Raw genomic sequence first — 27,954 nt, 5'->3', positions numbered from 1 at the left:
GTAGTTAAAAACGATTTTTTTTCTTGTAAATTCAATAGACATACATTTATTTATCTTAAAAAATAAGTCGTTTTCATGACACCAATATAAAAAAGAACGTAGGTCATTTTGTAATTTGTGACAATTGATTTTATAATTTTGAATATTTTAAGGTTATCCGCAAATAAAACAAATTAAAAAAATTAATTTGTAAAACAATATCATTGTTAAATATCAGAAATGGTAGAAGTCCGAGGTTGGATCCTTTTTATATACCGAGGATATGGAATAAGAGCCTGTAAAACCACTGATAACATCAATCTGAGATATGTGCGAGAAGTATGATTAAAACCAATTTTATAGTGAGCCATCTACCCCAAATCTCTGAGGTTTTTACGGTAGAAGATTATGATTGACCTTATCGAAAGCTTTACAGAAATCTGTATATCTATATAAATTTGCAAATTGTTATCGATGCTGTCACTCAAAAATTGGGTGTATTAAATAAAATTAGTTGTTACAGATAAGACTTGTAAAAGTCAAACGGTTTCCTGCACCCATGAAAGGTGTTTCAGTTTATTAATTTATTTTTGTTTTTTATTTTCACTCGAAGAAAAAAGGAACGCAATGGACATCACTTTGCTTGAACAGGGCGTTAATATGTTGTAACCAAGCATACCCCGGAGTAAATCAGTGGGATAACGCCATGGATAAGTCCGAATTCCCTCATGATAAACCAAAAGCTAAATATCCATAAATCAATGAAATATAAGTAAAATATTATCAGCTTACAGTGAATCATGATCTTGACAGCTGTGTGAAGAGACACTGCCAGGGTAGGATGGGTCATGACACAGCTAAGTGAAGAATTGTGGTAGGAACGCTGCATTGTAATCCGAACAGTTGATGTAAAACCTGAAACACCAATAAAATAATATAAAAACAAATTACTTGGAATTTATTTTGATGTATTTTAGCCAGAAAAATCGCATGTAAGTAGATACTGGCTAATTTTGGTTTTGTAAGGTTGACACGTCTGACGGGACATTTTGTTAGTTGGGAACACTGCTCTCTCCCGCTTTTTCAATGAGTTATGTTCGCACGCTTTTCGGATTGTTGAAAAGTATTTTTCGCTATTTCGCGTTGAAAGTATATATAACTTAACGCTTAAACTCGCTCAACATGTATTCAAAAATTTCTTTAAAAATGTTTTAAAAAATTATGTTGCCTGACCCTTAATAAAATACTTATGTGGTCTTTTTATACCCAAACCTTGTTACAAATATTATAAAAGTTCAAAATATTGTTAAAAAATTACCAGTCCTGAAAATGTTTTCTTAGGCAAAAGCGTTCGACGGTCAAAATTAAATAAAAGTAAAACGTAACCAAGAAGTTCCTAACCCTGTAAATCCCATACTCCAGTCTCAAAAATTGTTTTCCCTCTCTGTTGCAACAAATTTAAATATGAAGAAGTTTTATTGATAATTTTATTTTTAATTTTATCTGAATCATTACTTGTATTTCTTACCTGCTTCAGTTTCTTCATCCTGTTGCATTATATTCTCCAGAGCTTCACCGTCAATTTCTCCGATTGCATTAGAAGCCGGCCTTTTCAAAATCCACGAAAGCTTGGGTCTAGGCTTTCCGCCGACCACCACGCAGGTCGCATTTAGTTCCGTCCCCTCCTTGGCGGATACTGACCTGCTTCCGGTGTTAATAGGCCGGCCGGAAACGAGGAGCAAAGGGTCCGAGGGTTTTTCTAGAACAAAGGAAAGGGTTGTTTATTGGCATGAACGCAAAAATACAGAAAACATGAGCAAATCAAATGTTACTTCACAAATAAAAAGACAGACATAATGTACGATAGATGTTAGATACAGTGACGAATCGAATAATTTCTATTTGAAAGAAGGGGTTTTTTTCCACCAGAGTCACCGACTTAGTGACAATGGCGTCTGAGGCCCATTTCACATCTATCATTTTAATCTACACGCACGGTAAAAGTATTTTCTCCTACGTGACCCTGGTTAAGATGTCGCCATTCCTACCGTGGGTACCAATATTGTCTCCGGCCTTATAATTAGAACTAAACTCTCATCGTATGTGCTTTGCTTTTAACATTTTCACCGCAATCGCGAATAAGTTATTTTCGCGATCAACATCGGGTTGTGGTCCTGTGGTTAGTGTCTCGGACTCACGGACCAAAGGTATGTGGTTTGAATCCCACTTTACCCCAACTTGATTCCATTTTCTAATAGTGAGTTATTTACAACTCGTTGAAAATGGCCCTCAAAATTAAATATTTGGGTAAATCATAAGAACGCAAATATTTCTTTTCAAAAAAAAAACAAATAACTCGTTTAATCCACTGTGTTGTGTAATCGATTTTGAAATAATTGTATTTTCAAAATCAATATAGATAGTGTAGAAATTTTTTTTCATTCATAATTTTTAAAATAAAATTGTTCATAAACATGCCCTCACAAAAACGCGACATGATTGGCCTTGACACTCATGACGTCAAGATTCATGATGTGAAAAATAATGAAAAACGTCAAACTTTAGTGCGAATCGTGACGTATGAGGAGCGTGGCCAAAGCAATAAAGCGTTTTCGCGGGAATTGAAAGTTGAAAATTTAAAAAGATTTTTTGTGCTCCTAATAAACATAGTTTTTTTTTTACTTGAAAGTTTTTAATTAAAAAAATGACGTTTCCCCATTATTCTTCTCCTCTTCTTCGATGGTGGTCCAGCCCAAATCGAGCCTTGGCCTCCTTCAACTTTTGCCTCCAACTCCGCCTGTCTTCAGCAGCCATTTTTTAATTTGCGACTTGTAGAAGCTGTGCTAAATCTTTTTTTACTTCATCCTCCCACCTCAGTCTAGGTCTTTCAATCCTTCTTTTACCCCCTGGATGTCCAGTCAGGACTCTCTTAGTTACTCGCGCATCGGGCATTCTTTGTACGCGTCCAGCCCATCTCAACAGGAGCAGAGTTTGAGACGTTTCCCTTTCATGTATTCAAATTTGAAATTCAAATATTTCGTGATTTTTAAAAAAAACTTTATATAAGTCATATTTTCTATAAATTGCTATTTTTTTCTGTGGTTCTGAGTGATACAACAACTCTTCTATGAAATAAACTCAAATGACATAACTTCGCGATATATTATAATGTGTAGCTTATTATCCATTAATTTAACACATAACTCATATAAAAGTTCATTGAAAATAGCACAGTGAATTCATTTAATATAAGGTACTCTCATTACGCTTGTAATGTCAACTGGCCGATTTGTTCTAGAAATAAATAATGCCAAAAACGGCCGCGTCAAGCGCCATATGTGTTGCGAGTCATATGTCAAAAGTATCATCTCAAAGAAAAAAAGTCCTTAAGAAATAATGTTTGAAACACTGTTTTTCAAATCGAGATTCTTCAAAGAATTTGTGTAATCTGCATGTTTACTCTAGGAGAAAAATCTCGCCACTAGGTTTTAGATGTTCAAAATATAGAACACTTATTTGTATGAAGAAATAAGCTGGAGTAATTAGCTAGATTTTTGACTCATTGCTGGCGCTGGGCGCGTTTTATTAATGTTTTAGTTTTAGTTAGAAAAAATACAAATGAAGGCAATGATTTATAAGAAATAGTAATTATTTGATTGTTTTTCTGTAAATAAAGTTACCGTAAAACATTATTCATCAATGATGTCGGGAATCAAACCTTAGACCTCTTGCATGGCAGGCTAACGCGCTGACCATTACACCACGAGGCCAAAGATTAAAAAGGGTGTTTTCACACTAGAATATTTCATTGTCCCTGGACTGGTACCTGAAGCATAAGACTGATCATCTTACTTTCATCTAACAAAAATGATCAAGATATGCTGCGGTTAGTGTACCAATACAGTGCCCTATGCACCATTAGGTGCGGAAAGGTAACGATGATGTTGATGAAAACATTATTATGGATTGTAAAATGCAATGGTAAGCTGCGCATAATCGCTTCTATGCACAGTTCGCCCCTGGTAGATACGTACTCTATGCAGTATCATTGAATCATTTAAAGTAAACAAACATTGTCAAAACAGGAAAGGACCAAAATGAAAACCTTGAGGAATTCCTTTAATTAAGGAGTAATTACGTTTTGCAGATATAGGTGATAATCGTTTTCAAAGAACGTAGTTATTTTATTAATATCTTGTTTCAATAAATAACATTAATGTTTTCACGAGTTTGCCTTCGTTTTTGTTTTTCTTGTGAGATTTCCTCGCTCTGTTGTACCCCTAAACATCGTTCTTTCTTGCTTGATCCAATAACGACTTCGCTTAACTTTTTAGTATCCATCTACGAAGAAAAGCCATTAAAAAGTTCCGGCTGACTTTATTACCTATTAAGGCTTTCATTTTACATTTTAGTTTTATGTTCATAAATTTTCATCCAAGATCTAGATCAATGAGCTAAGATTTCATCATGTTAATATCATAATACAGCCCTAAAATATTTTTGACGTGGTATTTTTAAAATAAAATTAGGTCAACCCAAATTAGTATAGTCAAGCACAAGATTTAACCACCGGAAGGAGAAAATATGGAATTCTTGACGTAGTTTAGATTTGAAAATTGTCTTCATAAAAATTTTGTAAAATCAATTATCGTGTTTCGAGGTATTATTGATATAAAAAATATAATTATTTTTTTTACAAAGCAACTAAAGTTTTCTTCCTAAAAAAGGCGAAGAACAAAATGATATATAAACAAACATTTGGACAAACTCAAATATTGTAATGAAACCAACTGGTCCGAGAAGAAGTTTGAAAATTGAAAAATTGTTTTCAGGCGTTGCCTAGTATGTGAAATAATTCAGTCAGATGAATCTCTTTACAACAATAAGGGTTTCAGCTCTTTAACTTCACTAAAATCAACAAATGGAAGAATCGAAGAAATATGGATGTTCAAACATAGGCAAAATGGTGAATGTTACACAGTGTATAAAGTGGCCACTTAAACCAGCCAATGACAGGTCATAAGCCCTGTAAATGCCTAGACTTCCAAATTCTCTTATTTAAGGTATTCTCCATCCCTGTTGTAATTTGTAAATATATAAAAGTGTTTGAACTAAACTCCATAAACTATTTTTTTCAAATTGAAGGCATAATTTAACCAAGGTTTTTTTTAAATTAAAACAAAATGTGTGATTTAAATTTATTTTATTTCTATAATGTTTTAAGTATGTCCAAATATTTGCAGACAAGCAGAATTTCCTCCCTGGGGAGTTATTTAGATCTAAAATTAGCCGTTCTTCGTTTATGTAAGCATCTATTTTATGACTTTTTTTTCTAGGTTCAAAATGGAAAGTCTTGAATTTTGCTATATTTTCCAATTGAATGATAATTCCTCCTTCCGGATCCCACGATGGTGACTTCATCAGACTAGGAGAAGAAAAAAACACAGAAGCAGTAATAACAACCAACCTAGAACAATCAGCTTGATAGGGTCTGCCGAAATCCAGTTCCCCTCGGGGTCAACTCCTCGGCACACCCACGCTCCGTCGTCCTCCTTCCGGACCCTGGTGATGATAGCGTCACCAGACTTGGAGACGGACAGTCTTGCACCCCCGCTTTCTGGATCCATTTCCATTATCTGGAAAGAAAGAAACAGGCCATGAATATATAAATTAGGTTTCCAAAATCATTTTGGGTGCCTGGAACAATAGTTTAATTTTTATTTCTAAGACATATCGAACAAACATATATTCACACACTCGCCTTCTTCAAATCGACCCCTCCTAAGTGTAACGCCGTAACTTACAAATATTTATTATTTGGTTTTTAAAGTATTTCGTCTTGAAATTTGTTTTAACACAGAGTTAAAATATTTTTGAGAAGGGAATATGGAAGTCTAGGCATCTAACAAAGCTTACGACCTGTCATTGGCTGGTTTAAGTGGCTATTTTACACACTGTGTAACAGCCACCAATCTGTCTATGTTTGAACATCCATATTTCTTGAACTCTTTTATCTGTTGACTTTTGCGAAGTAAAAGAACGGAAACCATCATTTATGCGGGTGAGATTCATCTAATTGAATTATTTCACCTACATACTAGGTAACGCCTGAAAATTATTTTTTTTCAATTTCTATACTCTTTTTTTTACCGGGTATTTGATTCAACAATTTTTTGAGTATATCTATGTTTGTTTGTATGTTTCAGTCTGTAAGCATTTGGACATACTCAAAACATTGTTTTGTCTTTATTTATAATCTTCCAACGAAGACAATAATTATTAAAAATATTTTGCTAGTAGTTAAGTTTTTTTGAGACGCATACTGTCGTATCTCATGTATTTTAGGAAGTGTACTCTTGTAGAACCCTTGCGATAATTTTCGTGGGACTAAAGAGATGAACGGAAGCGACAATGGTATCAGTTACGATTGTGTTTTCCGGATTAGACAGACGTCCGCCGCGTATATTGTTTTTTTTTAAATTTTTGAATGTCATTGTCACCACGTGGCCTATGAGATTTTAAAAAAATATTACAACTGAAAAATAAATATGATTATTGCATATTTTCCTATATTTCTGAAAGCACGTATCGACATATCAATAGAGCCAGATTTGCAATACGGAGGAAGATAGAGAAAGATGAAAAATTAGGCATGTCGTCTTAAGAATTGTCAAATGTCATAATAAAATCATGTTCAAGCGAGAAAATTTCGCTTTAATTGGGATTTTTTTACATTCTAAATCATTTTGAAGTGACTACTTTTTATCACAAAAGCCTATTTAAAATACGGAAGAGAAACACTGTAATTTTAATTTAACATTTGTTTATTTATTTGTTCATATTTTTTCTCTCACAAACTATAATTATTTAAAAAAATAATGTGACTTCACTGGGGTTACCCGTGCCGAAGACACTTAACAATAAAAAAAATTTGAAATATTTTTACATTTGAGAATAAACAAAGAAGACTAACTTAATAAACAGAGATAATTAACAAAATATTCAGACGGTTTTAAACACTTCGTATTTATGTTTTTAATTAATTTATGTACATCTATATTATTTATATTACAAAACGCACAATGAAAAGAACAAAATGTATGTATGTATGTATGTTTGGATAATTAATATAGCGCCATTTTTGTGAAAATCACTTCAAGGGCGCTGTACAATAAATAAATATCCCATCACGTCTTGCAACTACAGAGCGCATGGACGGTTGGGATTCTAGTTCCTCGTCTCCAATTATGATATATAACAAGTATGATATATAGGAGCTAGATAACAGCACGTCTTGCAGCTACAGAGCGCATGGACAGTAAGAAATCTAGCCCCTATTTACATTTTTTTAATTTTTTTTATTTAACAGTGACGTTTTAAGTTTAAGTGATATTTTAAAAACGAAATAAAAAGCAAATTTATAATAATAGAAGTAAGATAACAACAAGTCTTGCAGCTACTGAGCGCATGGACGGTTGAAATTCTATACCCCATTTACTAAATTTAGATATTTGATAGTTGATAACATTTACAAAATATGATAAATATAATATAATAGCTAACATCACAAAAAGTCTTGTAGCTTCAAAACGCATTGACAAATGGAATTTTAACAACATAAGAATGATCTCAAAAAGTAAACAATAAAAATTATTTTTAAAAAACACAATAATAATACATTGACCAAAGAACTAGTAAGTATGGCAATTAAGTGAACATGTAACAGTACAAAAAGTAAACGATAAAAAAATAAACAAAGATAGCATTCCTTAACTTATAATTAAGGTTAACAAGATGATAGACGCTACTCAAACTCGAAGGGTCCCTGTTTTATTTAGGTATGCAGTTTACAGGATCTATTGTCCTTTTCCTAGTAAATAACTGTAAAAACATTTAGTTCACATTTGGCTGTTAAACAAACCTAACATAAGCTATACATTTGTGGAGCAGTTGATTCAATATTGGTTTGGGCGTATAAAACAATACATTTTACTTCTTCCTAGCTCCTCTATCAATTTTTTCATGGCCTTTTCAAACATTTTTTCATTACTAATTGTTTTAATAGATAGTGGAAGTAGGTTATAAATTTTAATTGAATAATATTCAAAATCCCTTTATCCGAAAGTAGTAGTTAATCATCAAACGCAGAGTAAAGTTTTGGCGCCACCTATTGGTTGTATTTGGTCTTACACCGTCTGAGATGATCTTATGAAAGCACGTATCGACATTTCGGTAAACTTAAATTCGCCATACCATACCATAGTGGATGGAGATACTTGTTTAAGTTTACCATTTCGATATGTTCCAATGAAGATAGCCTTTATAATCGCGGCCCTGAAATGGTTAATACTGCCTTATTTTCTACATGTGTATCAAAAAATATTAAAACACTCTGCAATAGGAGTACCAATTCAGTGCTCTATGAACCACTACGCTGATATGGGTACGGAAAGGATTATGATAAAATTAACGTGTCCACCTCATGACCTAATGGTCGGCGCATTTGCCAACTAGTCTGAGGGCTTGTACCTGAATATAAGTCTGCTGGTGTATCAATGCAGTGCCCTATGCATCATTCGGTGAGAAAAGGTAATGCTTATGATAAAATAACCTGTGGAATCAAATTTCCTTTGTTACTATGATAACTGGGTACTTTGCGGTTCCTTTTAATGACTTGTGAATTTTTTTATTACAGGCATATAAAAATAATTACCCGATAAAAAATTGCCCTGTTACGAGTGCCGTAATGTCAAAACGGGACATTAAAAAAATTACTTATTATGTAATTTTAAGCAATTTTAATAGATTAATGTTAAAACAATGCTTTTATTTGATGTAAAAATTATACAAAAATCTTAACAGATTTTTATTAAACTGTAAATTTTGTTTTGCCCTCGTTTTAAAAATATATTTTGTCCAAAACTTTCAAAAAAGAAATTATTGGATTTTATTATTATCTGTCGAAGCGTCCAAACAATTGTTCTTTCCAAATATTTCTAAAAAAAACATAGGTACCTCAAAGTATATGTTAAAAATACGCTGTTTTTGTGAAAACATCAATTAATTGTCCGCATCAATTTGATAACAGCAATTGTCTTTGTGAATTCGTATGAATGAACTAAAAAATCCCTTATTTAGCGACATTATCATTTATCATGTAATAGTTTAAATTTGTTATGGATATTATTTTACACAGGTTTGTAAGTGTTCATTGAATATTTTTACAAATCTTAATATAGAGAGTTCAAATACTGCATTTTTTTTTTTAAAACCGCCATATCAATATCAATTATTCATCCTAATTTTTGTTCAGTTTTACTTTGTTTGCTCTAAAGAGTATAAAGTTCCAAATATTGTCTAAAAAACAGCAAATGTCCATGTGCTGTACAAGTCACAGTTTGGACTGTATTCTACAATCCTGAAGCAAGGGGTAGGTGTTGGCCGTGTCTCGCTGCCGTCGTCGCTCTCGGGGACGTAAATCCCGGAAGTTATGATGTCTTGAAATCCCTCTCAAGTCCGGTGTCACTGCGTAGGTCGGTAAAAGAACTGGTTCGTAGTCCTGGAGTGAAGCGATGGTCAAGTCCAAGGGGTAGGTCCAGTAGTAGAGCGGGAGTTCGGGCGGAGTGACGAAATAAAACGATGTGACTAAGATGAAGTCTCGAGGCGAACTGATTTCTCAATTAAAAATGTACACATTATACAGAGCGTGTAACGGGCTCCCGTTACTTGCGTCCGAACCGGCGCACAGTGTTTTGAGCCATACAAGCTACAAGATAAAAAGTCACTTTTGAATTCTTAAACGATGACGTCATGGGGGCATTACCAGATAGTTAGTGTGACGATTGTAAGCCTAACTGGGGTGATTAATGCTTAGGGTGATTCATACCAGAATATGAAAGTCGGATAATTGGTTTTTGAAAGCCTAATTACATTTATTTGCATTTTGGCGTCCGACGTGTAAAGGTTGTTTATCAAGTTTAAAGTTTTTTATTTCGATTTAAAAAAAAATGGAAGCTATTTTGGAAGGTATGTTGTATGGTTTTTTTTCTAATATTTTAATGTATTTCATTCAGGTATTTAAAAAAACAATAATTTAACTTATGTATTTTTCAGTAGTTAAAAAAATATCAATTTCTAACTTCTCGAGAATTTATCTCGGAGAGTATATCAAAGTAGCAAAATATTATTTTTATTTTTCAATAGACCAATTTATTGTTAATTCATTACAGTTTCGATATTTTACCGCACGAAGTTGCATCTATCTTATTTTGTTATTTTACAGGTACCAGATACGAGATTTCCAGGCAAGAATTGTACGTGATGTGGAAGAGTTTGACGAAGAAAGAAAGGCTTCAAGGAGTGATAAATAATATTGTTAGTAAATTTGAAGTCGGTGAACTCGGTACAAGTGGTGAAAAACTGTTAAAAAATCAAATTGAGCTTATTTGTTTAAATATAAGCAGAAAATGGACCGAATCTGGCTGTAAACTAGATAGATTTGTTAATAAAAAATTTGAATGGCTCGGCGGTAGTGAAAATATTTTGATATGTGAAAACTTTCGACAAAGTCCTTCAGTAGACATGAATGAACCATCTACGTCTACTGGAAGGCCCGCAAAGGATTTCGGGGCATGCAGTGATCAGTGCAAAAGGACAAAAGTGCGTGATTTAGTGAGTACGAAGACATCTGAAGAACTTTCGTTTGCCACGCAGGTATCTATTCGAGCATCAGGAAAACGCACAGTTGCCGATCTCCTAAAGAAAATTTAGAAAGCTACTCCCAATGAAGTAGCAAAAATACGTAGGGAACGTAAACAAGTAAACAAACAGCGGGCATTGACAATTGAGGAAGCGCTAAGTTTATACGTTGACTGTAAATTATCTTCGCATTCCTACAAAGTTATGCGTAAAAATGCCATAAAAACCGACCACAAAATATATCCGGCATTTTATAGTTTAAGAAAAACAAAAAAAGCATGTTGCCTGAGCGAGGAATTTGTCAAAATAACGGAAACTAGTGCAGAAATCCAGCTACAAGTGATTTTAAATCATACGGTGGAACGATTGCTAAATGTAGAATCAGAAGTCTTAAAAGAAAGAGTTCCTTCAGGTTCTGTACTGACTCTTATATGCAAGTGGGGTGGAGATGGAAGCTCGGGACATAGTAATTATAAACAGAAATTTTACACAGAGCATGCAATAGATGAATTTTTATTTATTATGTCATTCGTTCCAATACAACTAAGGCTTAATGATGACCCTAATATAGTAATTTGGCAAAATTTGAGCCCTTCCTCAACCTCTTATTGTCGTCCTATTAAATTTATTTTCGCCAAAGAAACTGATATTCTTACTAAGTCTGAAATCGAAAAACTTCAAGATGCAATTGAAAAACTTGAAAATTTTAATGTTAATATTGGAGGTGTAGTATTGTCCATAAAATTTAAAATGCTTTTAATAATGGTAGATGGTAAAATTTGCAACGTTTTGGCTGAAAATAAGTCAACCATGTCCTGTTATATTTGTGGCGCCAAACCCAGTGAAATGAACTCTATTAGTATTAATAGAGTTTCTCGACAAGAATTTTATTCTTTTGGCTTATCTACATTACATGCTCTTTTTATATTTCTCAAAATACATCTCTTTGAAAATCACTTATAACAAATGTTTTATTTAAAAACCTTTAAGTTTTATCATCATCGTACCATATCCGCTCCCTATGTGGAGCATATGGATTCCATAATCTGCCTCCGGCCAAGCGATCGACCTCCCGTACATCCTCCCAAGTTAAGTCTACGTACCGCAACTCTGACGCAAACTGCCCCCAAATTGTCAACAATGGACGACCAGGACGCCAAGAGCCTGATGCTTTGTAACACAGGCAAGCATGGTTAAGGCTCTCGGAAGGCATAAGTAGTACATGGCCTTGCCAGCCAAAACGCCTTGGATGACAGTAGATACCAAGGGTTGCTGTGTCCGTTGCCTCACTTCTGTGTTCCTTACAATGTCAAACTTTTAAGTTTATTTAAACCCTTTCAGTTGTCATGTTTAACATAATAAAATCAGCTGTAAAATGGTTATTCTGACAAAACAAGTGAAGGCAGATTAGTTCTCTCGGGTGAAATCTTTATTTTATGCCTAAGTATCTAATATAATTTTCAATGATTTATTTTATAGGTTGACCGATTTATCAGTCAATAGAATTAAAGTAATAATTTCAATTATTTATGATCCTTAAATACATTATTGGATGCAGATATCAATTTCCAGAAAATTTATTTCGTTTATGAAATAACAAAATGTGACATATTTTTTATAAAACGAATTATTATTACATATTTAATAAAAAAAACCTCTTTTTAGGATTAAATGAATCGCATACATGAGTTAAAAGTACATTCAGAATTTTTAGTTTCTAGCTTGTATGAAACGAAACACTGTGCGGCGTTAGGCTAATCCATGAGTGGGGGGGGGGAAATATCTCCCCCACTATTCCCGGCCGGCGCGCCTCTCCCAAAGTGCATATGAGGAGGTGCCGGCGCTCGGCTCGGTCACTTTGCTGGGAGCGTCGCACGCGCTACATCAATTACAATGTCTTTTTCAGGGCAAACATTAGTCTCGTCAAATATAAAATGCCTTTTTAAAAACAGACTTTAGTCTCGTCGAATACAAATGCCCTTTTTAGGGCAATAATTAGTCAAACGTCAAGCTCCAGGCTCTTTTTAGGACCTGTAACATAATTTTATATTTTATAGTACCCAGGTATCGCTAAAGTCGGATCCGAAAGTGGAATATTCATCCTTTATTGTAGGTCTAACATTAAGCCGACAGATTCCGGGGGCCCTTACTATATTATTGCATATTATATCATTATTATTTCATATATATTACATGTATTTTTGACCGTCCGTAACAGTCTACTTGTAGGATTTTGCTGGTTGAGAGTTATGTAGCTCCAATCCCAGTTGAAGATTGACAGAAGACACGAGGTTGGGGTTTAATATGTATTTTTTTTATTTATATATCATGTAACACAAAGTATTTTACAGGTATAATACATATGAAATACATTTCCAGGAGTTGCAACAACTCAATTCGAGACTTAAATAATTTAGCATAAAAAAAACACATTTTGAAAACAGCAAAGAAACGAAGCAAGTTTAGCTCCTTTATAACTTAATAAAATACAACAATGGAGGAAGTGGTAAATTTACTAAGGAAAGTAAGGTCGTTAATACCGCATACCACGCAGAAATTTCAGCCATAGTGGCAGTGACGATAAGAACATATCCATCTTAGTTATTAAAACATCTGGATGCCTAAGAAATGTCATACGGTACGATGAACACATGTGGATTGAAAACAAGATTCAGATATACAAAACGTGTGTCAGACCAATCATGGTGTATACAATAGGTGCGAGAATAGATAGAGAAGTAGAAAAACTAAATAACTGCTCAGAACGTCAGAGATAAAGTACTAAGTGCAATCACTGGGAAAACTCTAAGGAGCAGAATCCAGAGTCAAAAAATTGGACGAGATTGCGATACCCAAGGCATAGTAAATAGATTATAAAGAGATGACGTCAATAGAATGGACAGCTCATAGCTCACCTATACCATGGCCTACGAAATCCTAGCTGTTCGCCGTTTGCCCGAAAGACCATCAAGAAGAGGGAAGAACAGCTAATATTAAATACATGGAGAAAAAATATACGAAACTGAAGCACGAACATAGCGGCGATGATGTATTGAACTGACTGAGCTGACTCTTTGGGCTGAATTGCTTGGGCTGACTCTTTGGGCGGACTCGTTGGGCTGACTCGTTAGGCTGATTGGGCGTTACGACGCCTTGTGGTCTCTTTATTTACCAAGATGTACAATAAAACACTACTGCCAATTAAAATTTACATAAATTATATTATTCGGTAAATACGAAAATAGGTTTTAAAAAAGCACAATAGATTATTAAGGTCTATAAAAACAAAAGTAAACAAAGAAGAATAAGTCAGTAATACACATTTTGATGCATAGTTAGAGAGGAAGAGTCTAAACTGGCAATCTCAGCTTGGAAAAGATCCACCTCTCTCGGTAAGCTGTTCTACAGACTAATCATTCTCCCCAATGAGAAGACTCCCCTAGGGAGTCATTAAGATTAACAAATTACAATAAAGGGGGTGAAATCCAGTCTTTTGTCGACAAACATTTAGACAAAATCAAAATATTGAAATAAAACAAACTGGTTCAAGAAGAAGTTTAAAAATTGGAAAATTATTTTCAGGCATTGTTTGGTATGTGAAATAGTTCGATCAAATGAATCTCTTCACAACAATAACGGTTTCAGCTCTTTGACTTCACTAAAATCAACAGATGGAAGAATCGAAGGATTATAGATCGGCATCGTGGTCAACGCGTTTGCCTCCCATGCAAGAGGTCTCAGGTTCGATTCCCGACATGGTTAAGATGAAATATTGATTTTAAAGACTGTTTTCAAATTAAAATATTTCGTACTTCCTGGACTGGTACCTGAAGCGTAAGCGTACTGATCATCTTACCTTCATGAAACAAACAAATATATATATATATATATACTCTGCGATTGGTGTACCATGCCGTGTCCTTTGCACCATTAGGTGCGGAATGGGATTGATGATGATGATAGGTGGCTAAATAAAGGCAGAATGTTGAATGTTACACAGTGTGTAAAGTGGCCATTTAAACCAGGTAATGACAGGTCGTAAGCCCTGTAAATACCTAGACTTCCATATTCCCTTTTTTTATGTTCTCTATCCCTGTTGTAATTTGTTAATCTAAATGACTCCCTAGGGGCTGAAATCCAGTATTTCTTCTTCAAACATTTAGACAAACTCAAAATATTGTAATATAAATAAAAATATTTTATGTCAACCATGCCGGGAAACAAACCCGAGACCTCTTGCAAGTATACAAACGCGGTGACCACTACACGACGAGGTCAAAAATTAAATAATATACAAAATTTATTTGGATCTAAAAATCATTTATTTTGTACATCTAATTTTAAATTCTAATCAAAATAAAAAAAGGTAGTACTTTATATAATTGGTACACTTAACACATTGTAGTCGGGCGCTTCGAACAATAGACTCTAGCCTATAGCGGGTGTTTTTCGCGATTAGCGCAAAAATATATCGCTTTCTTAAAATTGACACAATTTCGAAACCAAATAATATTTTCGATCGAAATTTTCAAAGAAATCATATTTGACATTTGATCATCAAAAATAAATAAATTTAGGTAAAAAGTGGTCAATAATTGGTTTTACTTTGCATAATCGGTCGGAACTATCTATGATTTCTTCATTGTTAGAAAAATGCCACGCTTTCCATATCTGCCGAAACCGGTCTCTGGACATCGTTTTAGCAAAATAAGGAGTTTCGGTTGTTGGTTCAGTAGACCAGTACTCGTCCCTTATATCCTTTCGAACTTGTCCCATCAAAATAATCAGCCCCAAAAACTTTTTCATTTCTTTCAAAGTAATATTTTTCCACTTTCCCGATTTTTTATATAATTTGTAATTATGTGAGTTTTGGTGGTAATATCTATTAGATTCGTTTATAAAATATTCAAACAAATCATCACCGATAAATAACTCTATCGCATCACTTACAGTTTGAGGACAATGGACATTTGAATTCAAACCGCGGCGGCCTAAAAACGATTCCAGAACTGGAGGATTATCAAACGATGACCACTCGTCCACATCCTCATCTGAGCTCGTCTCCGAATCAGAATCACTTTCAATAGTGCGACGGTGAAACGTTCTAGGTCTTGGTATTTGTTCATCATCACTCGGTTCTTTGTCTGACAACTCTTCAATGTCATCATTCCATGAACAATTAGATAAATTGTCGGCATACACTTCATCGTCACTATCATTGGCTTGTAAAGACATTTTTGTAGGGGTAACGTCCTATACAATGCTAATATATTCAAATAAGAAAATACCAAACAGTAAACAAAACAGTGCGAGCGGTATGAAAAATAGTCCAATACGTGAAATGACTCAAACTAAACTGGAGATTGAGATCGCATAAAACTCTAGATTTCTGGCGACGCCTTTACAAGTGGCACACTAGCCAATCCGGACAAGGCATCTCAAATAACGTCGACAGACTGTCGCCTAGCACCTCAGGTAGCAAATCACCCTTCAAGGCGTTTTATTTCACGCTGATAACAAACCCGTTTAATGCCGTTTCCCGCCAACAACCGACAGTCGACAAAAACGGCATTTGCCGTGTCCCGCGGTTGACCGACAGTCCGCGAAAAACGGCAAATGCCGTGTCCCGACGACAATGTGATATTATTGATATTTTTATGTATTTCATTGCTTTATATTTGTTTTATTATATATTGTACTATATTATTTATGTTTAAAAGTAACATGTATTCTTGGCACATATATATACTTTATATTTGTATAATAATGATTTTTAATTTCTAAAATTTTATTAGCTAGGCATTTATAATTAAGTAGTTCTAGTTTTTCTTTTTTATGTTATTGTTTTATTAGTATAGGACTACTTGTGCTCTAAAGATAGAAAATCTCCATCTTAGAACAGGCTGAGCCATGTTAAATGAAGACTATCATAAACAGAGAACACTCCGTTTTCATTTTACATGAATTGGTTTTATATAGATTCCCTGTTATAAAGTATGTATATTATATTTTTGCAATAAATTTATAAATAAAAAAATACTCTCTTACTTTTTCAGAGAGAACCCGATAGAGTCCATTAAATTCTCTGTTGATTTTTTGTTTAATTCGAACATTTTGAGTTCAAACCTAATATTGATGGTAAACGGTTCAGTGTACTGTTGAAAAAATGGAGAGCGTACTCTTCAATGTTTCAAGTGTCTACTCCTCTCATTCAAAGAGTTTAAAGTGTTCACCTTGAAACTGAAATTTTCACCATTGCATGGAAAAAAATCGTACGCAAAAACAAACGAAAAACTTATAGAGTATATTTCGATCAAGTCCGAACATCTATATACATAATTCTTTTGTAAGTGTGATGTCACTAAACTCCTAAATGGCTAAACCGATTTACGTGCGGTTTTTTGCATAATAATAAACTTTGCACTGCGCATAATTGTAGATCTTAAAATCTTTATTCTAAAAAGTTAGAAGCAATTTTTTTAATTCATACCAGACCTATCAGGGTTGCATTCGATGAGAATGCATATACCATTGGGAAGAAGGCAATACAAAAATTCCATTCAAAAGGCATTACAAATTTTTTATTTTTTAAATTAATTCATTTCACTTAAAACCTTTAATTTTTTCTTTTGTATATGAACACCTTACTGGGCATAACCCGTATCGAGGCATTCATTTACATTATTTTTATATTTTGTTCTAGTTACAGAAGTTGGTATTTATGATATTATTTGCACATAAATACACACACATAAATGTATACATACATGTACACATACATAGTAAAAGTAGTAATAGTAAAATCAATAATGATAAAAAATATTGGTTTTTATTTATATTTTTTATTCCTTATTTAATGTACATTTTAAGTACAGTTTTTTTAAGTAAAATATTTGAATCTAAGCTCTCACAAGTCCAAAGTTACAAAAATAGGTTTTTACCAAATGATTTTTCACTCTTTATAATTTGGAAAGTTTAGAATGCCAAAAAACAACTTTTTCGTTTCAGATTTCCGTTTTCACTAAGAGACGTGTTTGTCAGTTTTCAATTCAGTGTCACCCCACGTACTAACTTTACTCCGCTTTACTGCTACATACAATCTCGCTGTCAAAGTATTCGCCAGGAATCTCACGGCGGAGTGTGAAGCGGGGTGAGTGTGCCTTGCGTGTATACAAAACCACGCCGGGGTCTTATTCTTGAACCATTTCTATGCTATACGCATTCAAAACGTTGTGTTTTCTTAAGTAGTAGTCTTACCCAATTTCTTTTTCTGGGTTTATAGTTATGAACATTTCTATTTAATACAATGATGTTAAACTTGCTTTGTTTCTTAAACGTCATTTAAAAAAATAATTGAATCCCGAATAAGTTGTAGTAACATCTGGCAATTCGTATATTATAGTATTTTACCATGTTTTTTTACTGGATTTCAAAACATATTTCTTGCTATATCTTTTACTATGTATTTTATTTTTTTACTTTGCTGAGTTTTTAAATACGTTTTCACCATATTTTTATTTGTTTTCTTAACGTTGAATTTTACTTTATTTTTCACTATGTCCCATACCGTTATTTATTTTTGCATGTATTTTTTTTACATATTTTTTTATTATTAACACTAACTGTTTCTTTTATTTATATTTTTGACGGACATAGAACTGGGTAAATAACCCTAGTTAGATAGTCAAATCAACTTTGAATATATGTTTACCTTTATGTATGTAATATGATAATAAATAAATAAAATAAATAAATAAAAAGGCAATATTTTGAGTTTGTCCAAATTTTTGTAGACAAGGACTGGATTCAACTCCCTGGGGAGCTGTTTATATTAAAATATTACAACAGAGATGAAGAACATTTAAGAGAAGGTAATATGGAATGTTACACAGTGTGTAAAGTGGCCACTTAAACCAGTCATAGACAGGTCATAAGCCCTGTAGATGCCTAGACTTCCATATTACCTTCTCTTAAATGTTCTTCATCTCTGTTGTAATATTTTAAATAAAAAGGTTTTTTTTTTAGGAATAACCCGCTAAGCCTTTATTTAGAGGCTTGTCAGCAGGTAGGATAGAGGGGATAGGAAATAAGGTAATGAAAAATACACCACAACACCCAGACTAATTGAGAAAAAGCTATTTCTTAGATTTTGTTCTTGCAACTGGGGGGAATCGAACCCGCGACGCCAGTTCGCAGTTAGCCGTCTTACCAACAGCACCACGGCGCCTGTCAAATAAAACAATTAATTCTTCTCAATCCATTTAACATATTTTTATCGGAATTCGTGGGATGTGATATTTCCCTATTAGAAGAAGGTAAACCAGTCCGTACAGGGTTTGTCATTTTGTTTTATCCCGTCGAGTGTTGACAATTCTCAAAATGTTACAGAATAGGAATCCTTTAGTTGCTTTCCTTAGTAAAATGTATTTTCAAGAAAAAGCACCTTTGAAAGACTAACAAATTAGAGCAGCAAATACTTCACACTCGGTAAATAGAAAATAATCCCATAAATCAACAAGTTACAGTTTATCAAAAAAGTTTAGTTAATATTTACGTATAACTGTAGAGTTTATGGGGGGGTTGGTGATCCTTTCTTTGGTTGGACATTGACAGAAAACACGATTTTGATGTTTGATGGTGTATTTTATTGCATGTTAAATAAAATACGACACTTTGTTGTGAAGCGCCACAGATTAACAGCGATGAGGAGTTGATCTGATTCCACTTGGATTATGCTGGAACTGAGTAACTGTGTTGAGCTGACTTGGTTGGGCTGACTCTTTGGGAAGGCTGCTTGAGCTGACTTGTTGGGCTGACTCTTTGGGCTGACTGACGTTATCATACTCTGCGATCTCTTTATAGGCCGCGCTCATTTGTTCTTTATTACAAACGGAATTTGTAGTATTGTTGATTGTGACCTTTAAGTAACAAAATCCTCTAGAAATAAAACATTTATGCTTCTTACTTATTTTATACATATTAGATTAAAGATTTTAATATCTACAAACACGCGCAGCGCAAAGATCTACATTTCTCTGAAAACAGCACGTTAATCGGTTAAGCCATTTAGGAAGAATTCAGTGACATCACATAACCAGAAGAATGATATAATATGTGAAGATGCAAAATAAACAACTTAAAATAATTAAAAATTCATAAATATAAAAATTGACAATATAACTTTAAGTGCTTTTAAGTGAATGTGTTTATTCCGCCTCGTAAAAAGGTCAGCATGTTTGCTTACTATGCAAGAGGTCTTAGGCTTGATTCCCAGGGTAGTTATTTTCATATTTTGAAAATAAACATTTTCACCCTTATGATTTACACAAATATTTCAATTGTGGGTTTATTTTCAACGAGTTGCAAACGACTCATTACTATGGGACTGGTAGAAGAAGGATAAAAGCCGAGTGAACGCGATCAAAATGCGATCTCTTAGACAAATGTGTGAAAAATCAGTAAATGACAGGGTTACGAATGATAAAACCAGGCGAGAGGGTAAATCTGAGTCAGGATCAGAAAGGATCTTTCAGATAGTTTGGTCGTGTAAAATTTACGGATGACGAAAGTATGGTAGAACAATTATATGTGGCGAAAATGAACGATAACGTAAGACGAGGACGACCAAGGAAGACGTGGCAAAATCAGGTAAACCAAAATCTTAAGTCTGGTCATGTCAAAAGCGGGCTGAACAAAAGGGCATGTATGTAAGAAGGAGTATGAACGTGAAAAAAGCTAGAAATGTATGCCAGGATAGACGTGTGTAACGGTCCATTCTCTCTGCCTATGCATATGGGGAAATAGCGGGATGGTAGTGGTAGTAGTAGTAGGAATCTAATTGTGGTCGCGTGGGGTGCGAACCTCGGACGTTTGATCTGTGAGTTGTTGACGTGAAACAAAATTTATTAAAAGAGGTATTATTACAATTTAATATTTTAATGTCCCGGCACCTGAAGAGTAAAACTGATCATTTTGCTTTTATATATTATTAAAATATTTGTTAATAAACTGAGATATTTAACCTTTGTGTTTATTAAGTATTAACGATCAGCTAAATACTATTCAAATGATATATTATGCAATTGTACAGTCATCGCTTTCCTATGAAATATTAGGATGAGGAGGAGCTTATAACAACCATATTAAACCACACTCCACAAAAATCGCACTTTTCCCTCTTTCCAATTGTTCCAAGAAGCTAAACTTTTAGATATAAGACAAATATATCGTTTTCAATGCTTAAAGTATATATTTCAGAACCAAAATGTATTTCAAAGAAGGAATCGTGTGTGTTATTTCTATAACACATAGTAAAACGAGGCTAGCACAGAGACATGCATATTTTATAGGCCCAAAATTTTTAATTCAATTTTTACTGATAATATTACACTGATCCCAAACTTTTCATTATTTTAAAAAACACGTACTATACTGGATTCAAACTAAAGATATTAACTCTTTTTTTCTACGATATATTTTTTTGTCCTTTAATAATAAGGAATATTTTTATGGTTTTTTTTATACATTTTCTATTTCCTTTTTCAATTACTATAAAATAAAAAGTAGATACCTTATAATCTTTATAGTGAATATTTTTTCTCTCTTACAGGTAAAATATTTTACCTGTCTTTTTATTAATGGAGAAAAAAATCATAAACTTTTTTTGAATACCCACGAAAAGGCCATGCCCTTGTGGGATTTTTTGTTTACTATTTTTACTGTTAATGTGTATTTCATTGCTATGTAGTTATCCTTTATTTTTGTATACTCTGTTTTACCTTTTATGTATAATGTAAAAAACAAAAAAAAATCAATGTAAATATACAAGAAAGACGATAAAGATACGCTGTTGGCGTACTAATGCAGTGAGCTTTGCACCGTTGAGTGCTGAAAAAAATGATAACCATAATGCTGATGATGTTATTAATGTGTTAGTGCCTGTAGGCGAACCACGAAAACATACAAACTTCGTTTGTTTTACCAGGCACACTAGAATATTTTATTTGAGAACGCTCTGTCGTTCTGTGTTTTTATTTGAAAATGATTTGGAAACGAGGAAAAATTCGTATCAATTTGACACATTTTTCTAAAACCCTCAAAATTTGCTAAAATCGCTTTGGGATTACCATCTCCATGGTGCGATAACCGAAATCTGGAAGAAAGTTGAAGAAACTAATTAGAAGTTTTTGGCCAAACTTCTAACGACTGTGTCCAGTTACAAACAATAACGTCGGATTCTTTTTAACATACATATTAAACATATAAATATATAAAGACAGATGCTGGTTTCCAGATTCGATCGAATTTTCAGCCTTTATAAAATAAATTATTAGCTATATCGCTAAGATCTCATTTGAGTATCTCCAAATGTGTCTGCAAACATTAGCAAACAGAGTAGAAAAACCTCTTACAGGGCTAATGACCTGTCGTTGGCTGGTTTAAGTGGCTGCTTTACATCAACATTCACCATTCTGCCTATGTTTAAACATCCTCATTTCTTCAACTCTTCCATCTGTTGACGTTTGTGGAGTAAAAGAGCCTTTATCATGTGGTTGAGATTGAAAAGAACCTTCTCTTAATGTTAATGGTACCAATATTCAATAGAGGAAATCTATAAAAACATTTATAGATTTCCTCTATTGTTTACATTATTTAAATATTTTTTTTACATTTATTATACCTATTGAACGTAATTTAAATTTTTGTATTAATTGTAAACAATTTTTTTGGTGTGTGCATGAGTTTCTTACACTAATATACAAAGAAATTGACAATATATGTGTACATACTGTTTGTTTACCTAATTAAATAAAAAAATAAGTAAATAAAAAATCTAGGAGAACTAATGGACGAACAACTATGCTGTCGAGCTCATACAAATGAATTAAGCGGTAAAATATTTTTCAGTTCACACCGAAGATTGCAAAAGTTCTTACCCATTAATACTAAATGCTCACTCGTACAAACATTACTACTAAAATTTATTTACAGGGACAGAAAACGTTTTTGAGGGGGGAATATGGAGGTCTAGGCATTTACAGGGCTTATGACCTGTCATTGGCTGGTTTAAGTGGCCACTTTACACACTCTGTAACATTCACCATTTTGCCTATGTTTGAACATCCATATTTCTTCAATTCTTCCATTTGTTGATTTTAATTAAGTAAAGGGGCGGAAACCTTTATAATTGTAAAGAGATTCATCTAACTGAAATATTTCACATACTTAAACCAGCCAAAGACAGGCCATAAACCCTGTAAATGCCTAGACTTCCATATCCGTTATTTAAAGTTTTCTCCATCCCTATTGTAATTTGTAAATATTAATAATTCCCGAGGGGGTGGAATCCAGTCTTTTGTCTACAAACGTTTGGGAAAACTCAAATATTGTAATAAATAAAGGCTTTGTAAGATCCCCTGTACACTCAACTCAATTTCGTTGAATATTGGACAAAAACGAACTGAAGCGACGTTGTGGGAAAAATGTCAATACAACTGATCTGGATCTCGGGGGTGTGCCATCTTGAGTTGAAACCATAAATAAATAAATAAGTTGAGTAATGTTTTAATTTTGGTAAAGTAACTAGCTTAACCGGATCCAAAACTCCAGCTAGAAGTCTCGTATACCCGCGAATTAAAACAATTAGCGAAGTTACATTACTTGTTGGATTCAAAGTAAGAATTAAATTGGGTTAAAGCCACGAATCGACATCAAGCCGCAAAATTTGATTAAAGTACTTAAGGTCGGAGAGTTTATATAGACTTGACAATATTTTGGGGTGAGTATAAAGGAAAGGTTTGTATCAACTGCAGAGATAATCTCGAATTTCTAGACTTTATATTAAGGATTGAGATTGGGGGAAAATTTCCCTTGATTTTCGAATTTTTGTACCTATATCTCAAAGTAATAATGCGTAACCTAGAGAGACGCCTTATCACTATGTTCCATAGAACGCAAGCGATGTTGGTTTGTTGTTAAGCAACCAATTGGTGTCCATTTTGTCTTATTTGACAACATAAACATAACGGTTTGATCGGATGCTTTTGTAGCTGTGCGTAGCTTTGTTTGTAAATAACTTGGATATTTACGGTATAATAAAAAAAAATCGACTATGGTGAATTGCAGTATGTTTGGTTGCAGCAGTAGGAGCGTTAAAGGTTTAAGCATAATCCCCCAGTCTACAAACGTGCGTTTCCAGAAATTCTCCAGCAGCCTAGTGGACCACATGGTGACGATATCTACCTACTGTCTACAAAAGATTCTCTTCGGACATCTATCTCCCTTTGTTAACCATGGAGTTGATACAGTGCTTTATTAATTTAGTTTTTTATTGCTTAGTTCTTGGCATGAACACTTGACAAACTTACTACTATGCTCTATTTTTTATAAATTTATTGATATCATTCTAACTTTGCTAGAATTTCACTCGTCCATGCGCTTTGTAGCTGCACGATGATTGGTTATCTAGCTTTCATATACCAACTTAAAAATACCTAAATTTTATAAATGGGGTCTAGAATTCCAATCGTCAATGCGCTTAGTAGCTGCAAGACGTGTTGTAATCTTACTCCTTTTTATTATTCATATTATTTTTTAATTTTTTTTTTAGTATCATTAATACACCAAATTTATTTGTCAATTTTTAAAATGTGTAAATGGGGGCTAAATTTCTAACTGTCTATGCGCTCTGTAGCTGCAAGACGTCCTGTAATCTAGCTCCTATCTGTTATAATTTTTTATTGATCTTAATTGAAAACGAGGAACTAGAATCCCAACCGTCCATGCGCTCTGTAGCTGCAAGACGTACTGGGATATTTATTAATTGTACAGCGCCCTTGAGGTGATTTTCACAAAAATGGCGCTATATAAATTATCCAACTATATATATATATATATAAAAGAGTCAGTTTTCACAGGTAATTGATTTCGAATATTTTCCCATGATTTACATTGATTTTTTGTCCTGTTTGTATTATATTGCTTAAAACTTTTCTTAAATCAACATGTTTACTTCAGATACAATTTTTCTCAATTTAGGGGATACATTTGTGAATTAAAGTATGTTTACTGTTGATAATGTTGAATATGTCAGGGCCGCACTCGGCATTCATATAAAGTTTGAGTTTTTATCAAGTAAAGGTCGATTAAAATTTTACTCGAAAATAGCAACGTTAACCTTAAAATCGCATCTAAAGCGTTTGCGTACCATGCAAGAGGTCTCGGGTATGATTCCTGACATGGCTGACAAGAAATAAAAATTAAGTAAGGCTGCCATTTTGTTGAAAGACAAATACACAGAACTCGTTCATGCACAGAGCTGCACAATTATATTCTAAGGAAATACCATTAAAAAAAGAACAAAAAAATATTATTTCTTTTATATGTAAGTTTAAAAAACATGCGTTCAGCAGATAAATTAGTTTTTTAAAAGTAATCTAATTTGAGTTGGCTTTTTAGATAAAAAATTTTTAAGTGTACGTGTATTTATTTATTTATTTTATTTTATTTTATCAACATAAACGGCAAATCTGCCTATTACAAACATTTAAATTACTAACATATTTGGATTCATATATATTTTTTTAACAAAACATAAATAACCTTATACCCAAGAATAAAAAAAAAAATAAACCTCAAAATTATACAAGATTTATATTTAAAAAAATAAACCTTAAATTTATACAGCATATTCAGTAGAAAGTTTAAATAATAAAAAATCCTACAGTAATTCAACAAGAAAATCATAAGTACTGTTTCATACAGCTGGGCAAAGTGAACAAAACACTGTATATATTATAAAATGCATGAATAAATAAATATAATTACCATTCACTATCTTTGAAAAAGTATAAAAAGTTTGTTTTATGGGAACAATACCCTACACTAAATATATCAGATACGTGGGAATAACTATTGCCGAGTTCATGAAGTCTATTTAATACGGCATAACAAGTGTACACTGTCCATAAATTGTTGTTACAAAACGGTGACACCTGTCTAGTCATTCTTTCAGGCACCCTGAAGTTGATGAGAGATAATAGTTCAGGGCAATCCCATATTGAATTTACAATTTTGAATCAATTTGAAAGGTCTATAATTTTTCTTCCATCGTTGAGTTTAAACAAATTTAATGATTTAAGTGAAAAATTGTAATTTTAAAATTCATGACTGATTCTAAGTTTAAAATTTACTATTTTTTTTGGACTCTTTCAAGAGAATTTTGGTGACAGTTGTAGTAAGGAGTCCATATTGTAGAGTTATACTCTAACTGGCTTCTCACTAATGAAGTATACATCAACTTCAAAGTGCCTATATTGTTAGAAATGTTCATAATTTGTCAATTCTTTAATAATTATTACATATAAGTTAATATTGGGACATTAATTTATTATGTTTTTACTATTTAAAGACTTAATAAAAAATAATAAAAAAAAACTTTTTTTAATGTGTTTTTACACCAAAATATTTCTTAGTCCCTGGACTGGTACCTGAAGCGTAAGACTGATCATCTTGCCACCATGAAACAAAAATGATCAAGATACACGGCAATTGGTGTACCAACGCAGTACTCAATGTCCCATTAGGTGCGGAAAGGCAATGATAATTATGATTAAAAATTCAGTTGATTGTTGAATTAACTACCGCTATTAATAAATAAATATCAAAATGAGTTTACCTGTCCGTTTTGTGCCAAGCTGCCATCGTTGCATTACTTGGTAGATTACACTCCAAAATCTGCTTTACATTCAGTTCTGACAAAACCTCATCTGTAATGATCTCGATTCTTGGTAACCTCTCAAAAGGCATATCCCCTTGATAATCATCATCAATGTTATTTAAAACCCTTACATGACTCTTGGTAGAAATAATATCTTGCCTGGTAGTCATTTGAGGCGTTGGTGTTGCATCAGCCAAGACTAGTTGGTCATTGGTATTCCTTCTATCAATGTTTTGAGTTACTTGGACATTTGTGTCCTTTTCATCTTCTATTTTGTTCGGTTCTTCTCCTGTCACAATAAATATTTTACCATCATCAACAAGCGTTCCTTTTACTCCTATATTCATTTCATCGTATTTTCTTTCCTTTTTAACAGTCAACATCCTATCACTAACTATGGCAATATTTTTTTCATTTTTTGCACGCATTTCATCTAAAAGTCTATCAATGAACGTGTCTCTGTACACGGTATGCTTTTGAGCATTGTCACTAATATTTATCTTACTTTTGTTTTTAACACTTTCAACATTTGAAACCACTTGACTAACATTTTTAACACTTAAATTACTCATATCTCTCATTTCACTGTTATTATAGTTGTATATTTGTTTTTGAATATCTAGGGGATTATTTGGTGCAGTATTTTCAAGGATGTTTTTATCTAAGTAACTATCATTAAGTTTAATAAAAATCATGAGATTTTATTTTGGACGTATTTATTTCAGGAGAGAAATTTTTGAAAGATGCGTTAATATCTATAGTTGGCCTTGCGCTGGATTTACTTTCGATGATATTTTTTTCGTCTCTTTTGTTAGAAGAGAAGTATTCTGTTGAATAGTTGAATTTTCTTCGATATCCACAGCATCTGTTTGACCTGCAACAAAGAAAGAAAATAGTTATTAAAAAATATTTATAAATACTGCCTAAGACTAAAGGTAATATACTATTGCTGTTTTTTGTGTAATCCACGGGGGGACTGGAACTGACCCCGCCATAGCAAATTTGCACATAAAGGAGGTCATTTGCTAATTATTAGATCAGACTTTCCGTGACTAAAATTTAATGGTTTGGGAGATATTTATTTATTATATATATATTTATTTATTTGACACTTTATATACATATACAATAAAATTTACATATAAGGGCGAGCATATTGCCTTAAGGCAATTTCTTCCTATCTACCCAAACCGTTCAGTTTGAGAAAATTATAAATACATGGATATATTGAATCTTACAATTTTATACAAAAATTAAAAGCAAAGATTAACAAAAATAAAAAAAAATATATATATATAAAAAAATAACACTATACTATGAAGAGAGGAGAGGGGATGGGAAGGAAAGAAGAAGGATAAAGGAACAATTTAAATATTTAGATGGTGACATTTCAATCTTGACTTTAATGTAAATAATGAAGGAGCGTCTCTAACATTAGTGGGTAGATTATTCCACAATCGAGCGGCTACTACTGTGAAAGAGGAGGCAAAAAAATTAGAGCGATGACAGGGTATTAAAAGGGTTCTCTCGTTACTAGAACGAAGAGATAGTCCGTGTTG

At 33.1% G+C, this 27,954-nt stretch overlaps 1 protein-coding gene across 1 annotated transcript; it reads right to left on the bottom strand.

Annotated features, from left to right (window-relative positions):
• Positions 1 to 14: 14 nt before the first annotated feature.
• LOC148274770 (uncharacterized) lies at positions 15 to 27,270 on the bottom strand. Its single transcript, XM_088236628.1, has 4 exons — positions 26,354 to 27,270; positions 5,447 to 5,615; positions 1,508 to 1,738; positions 15 to 894 (listed from the first exon to the last, which is right to left on the bottom strand). Exons 2-4 carry the CDS (start codon positions 5,610 to 5,612, stop codon positions 635 to 637), a joined length of 657 nt encoding a protein of 218 aa, XP_088092754.1. The 5' UTR covers positions 5,613 to 5,615; positions 26,354 to 27,270; the 3' UTR covers positions 15 to 634.
• Positions 27,271 to 27,954: the final 684 nt, after the last annotated feature.

This window comes from Micrasema longulum, unplaced genomic scaffold (assembly GCF_059751315.1).
Source record: "Micrasema longulum isolate JH-2025_06_02 unplaced genomic scaffold, ASM5975131v1 h1tg001584l, whole genome shotgun sequence".
NCBI lineage: Eukaryota > Metazoa > Arthropoda > Insecta > Trichoptera > Brachycentridae > Micrasema > Micrasema longulum.
This window is presented reverse-complemented; position numbering and strand designations above follow the sequence as displayed.